This window comes from Lipotes vexillifer, unplaced genomic scaffold (genome assembly GCF_000442215.2).
Source record: "Lipotes vexillifer unplaced genomic scaffold, Lipotes_vexillifer_v1.1 scaffold1129, whole genome shotgun sequence".
NCBI classification, from domain to species: Eukaryota; Metazoa; Chordata; class Mammalia; order Artiodactyla; family Lipotidae; genus Lipotes; species Lipotes vexillifer.
Window position 1 is genome coordinate 1,301,948 of NW_006789022.1, and position 2,336 is coordinate 1,304,283.

A 2,336-nucleotide genomic window follows, 5' to 3' on the forward strand; every position below is an offset into this window, starting at 1 on the left:
GAAGAGGGTGGGCGAGAGCAGTAGCTGGGCAGGAAGCTCCCACTAGAGGGTGGGGGTGGGGAGATAGGCACTCCCTCTCCAACCAAGTGGGCATACCCTCCCTCCAGGGCACAGGCACAAACTTCTCGGGGCCCAGGGACCAGGCACACCCTTCTTGCCCCTTTCCTCTACAAGGGAGGGGAATGAGTGCAGAAAACATGCCTGGTCCCAGCACCAGCTGGGGCATCCTCTCCTGACCCCTCTCCTGACCAAGCCAGCAGGCTAGAAGCCCTATTCTGAGGCCCCAGGGAGCTCCGCATTCCCCCCACCTCATGTCCCCCAGGCCTGCGGGCTGGAGGGCTCCCACTGCCCTCGCTCCCACTCCACCCGCCCGCCTTGGGATCTCAGCCTGAAAGGGCAGGACAGGGTGATCACGGGCCAGAAACCAGGCAGGGCTGGAGGCCCCCTGCAGAGAAGCTGGGTTCCCACTCATCTCCCCACCCTAGGGGCGGCTGCTTCCTGGGCCGGGTCCCTCCTTCCTCCCTGCCTCCACGGAGCAGGATGCAGCTCAAGGAGGCTGGCTGGGGGCCACCCAGGCTTCCATTCTGATCTTGGTCCCACCACTCACTGGTCCCATGGCTCCAAACCTCAATTCTTCATCTGCGTGACCAGGCTGGGCCATGAGGATAAGGTGAAACTCTGCTTGCAAAATGCCAGCTCAGGCTGTGGCACAGACCACGTGCTCAGTGAACACGTGCCCCCTCCCTCCCTGTCCGCCGCCCCCACTCCTCCTGATGTGCAGGCTCCAGCAGCACTGAGGCTGAGGGGTAGGCTTGGCCCCTCCTCTGCCTCCAGCACAAAGAAAAGAGAGGTGGGGGCAGAGGAGCCAGGCCACCTCTCTGGGCTCTGGGTCCTAAAAGCCACGGCCAGCTCCAGGACACAAACATGTCCCACCTTCCCCTGATGTATAGCAGCCAGAGGTTCCAGAAGCTACCCCTTCCTTCCCCACTGGTCAGCGCCCTTCCAGCCCTCTCCCCTGGGCTTCTCACTGCCAAGTCTTACCCAGCAGAGGGGAGACAAGCCAGAGCGCAAAGGCATCCAGGGCAACATCCGGGAGCTGCAGGACCTCACGGACGGCCTGATGCAGCTCGTGGGCAGTGAGCGAGGGCAGGTTCTCCACGGCCAGGGGCACCATTGTGTCATCCGCCAGGTACACCAGCACGTCGGCTGCTGCAATGGAGGCCAGGCAGGGTCAGCTGGGCCCACTGCCCAGGCATGCCAACCAGGCACCCTCCACTCCCCGCTCTGGGGCTGCAGCCCCCACCCTGCAACCCTTGGGGTGACCAAGGCTACATTCCAGAGGCAGAGCCCCGGCATCCCCTAAGGACCCTGTGAAGAGTGCTGTCTGTTAGGACTTACTGAAGACCCTCAAACCACCCAGAAACCCAGCAATTCCAGCCCAGGGACCAGCCTAGACCCACCCTAACCCCCAAAAGTTCAAATTAGGGCTGGCTGCTGCACCCACACACACTCCCCTGGCAGCCCCAAGGACTCTGGTGTGCTTCTCTCCCGAAGGAGAACATTCTACAGGTGGGACTGAGGCAGAGATAGATTGAACCCATCCTGAGGTGACAGTAGTTAGGAAATCAAGCAGGGAGGGAGAGAGCTATCATCCTTAAGCAAATCACTATCTCCCTCTGGCCCAAGCTAACATGGGGACAGAGGATTCTCAAGGCCACCCCAGGGTAAAGCCAGTTCCAGCGCCCAGCTTCCTTAGGACTCTTTAAGACTCAGGACTCAACACGATGGCCTTTCAGTGTTAAACAGAAGTACAATCCAAAAAGTTGAGTGTTCCCTTGTGACAGCCTGTGGGATGCCTATTTGGAGCCTGGAGCCAAAAGGAGACCCCTGAAAGAGCAGCAAGATTCAAATCTCCATCACTGGAACCACAGGTACCATGAAGAAACACTCAGCTTCGAGGCCAATATACTCGGGTTCCAATCCTGCCTGGCCTCTGGCTAGTAGACCGATTTCATAAAGTCAGTGTGTCAAATGCCTCAGGTGCAAAGTATAGCTAATACCTGACTGACTTGTCACTTTTCCACACCTCAACAGACCTTATTTGTTAATTAATAAATAAGATTCTCTTCACTGAAAGAGATGACAAGCCAGGGCCACTTCCTCAGGGCTGGGGCCCTAGGAGGGTACAGCGGGGAGAAGACTGGGGACAGGGACCCACCTCGGGCTCCCACGGAGGACACGCTGCTTCGATGGGACCGATCAGCGGGGCCGGGTTGCCCAGCATTGCCTTCTGTTCCGTCCATCTGCAGAGGGGAAGAGAAAAAGCAGCTACTGCC

General features: G+C 59.0%; 1 protein-coding gene across 1 annotated transcript in view; it reads right to left on the reverse strand.

The window, feature by feature from the left end:
• Nucleotides 1-2,303, reverse strand: part of FRMD8 (FERM domain containing 8) — a 20,912-nt gene extending 18,609 nt beyond the window's left edge. The window contains exons 1-2 of the mRNA XM_007462006.1: nucleotides 2,219-2,303; nucleotides 1,042-1,209 (exon numbers count right to left, since the gene is read on the reverse strand). Coding sequence (XP_007462068.1) covers nucleotides 1,042-1,209; nucleotides 2,219-2,303 — 253 coding nt within the window. The remainder of the gene's footprint in view (nucleotides 1-1,041; nucleotides 1,210-2,218) is intronic.
• Between the last annotated feature and the right edge of the window lie 33 nt (nucleotides 2,304-2,336).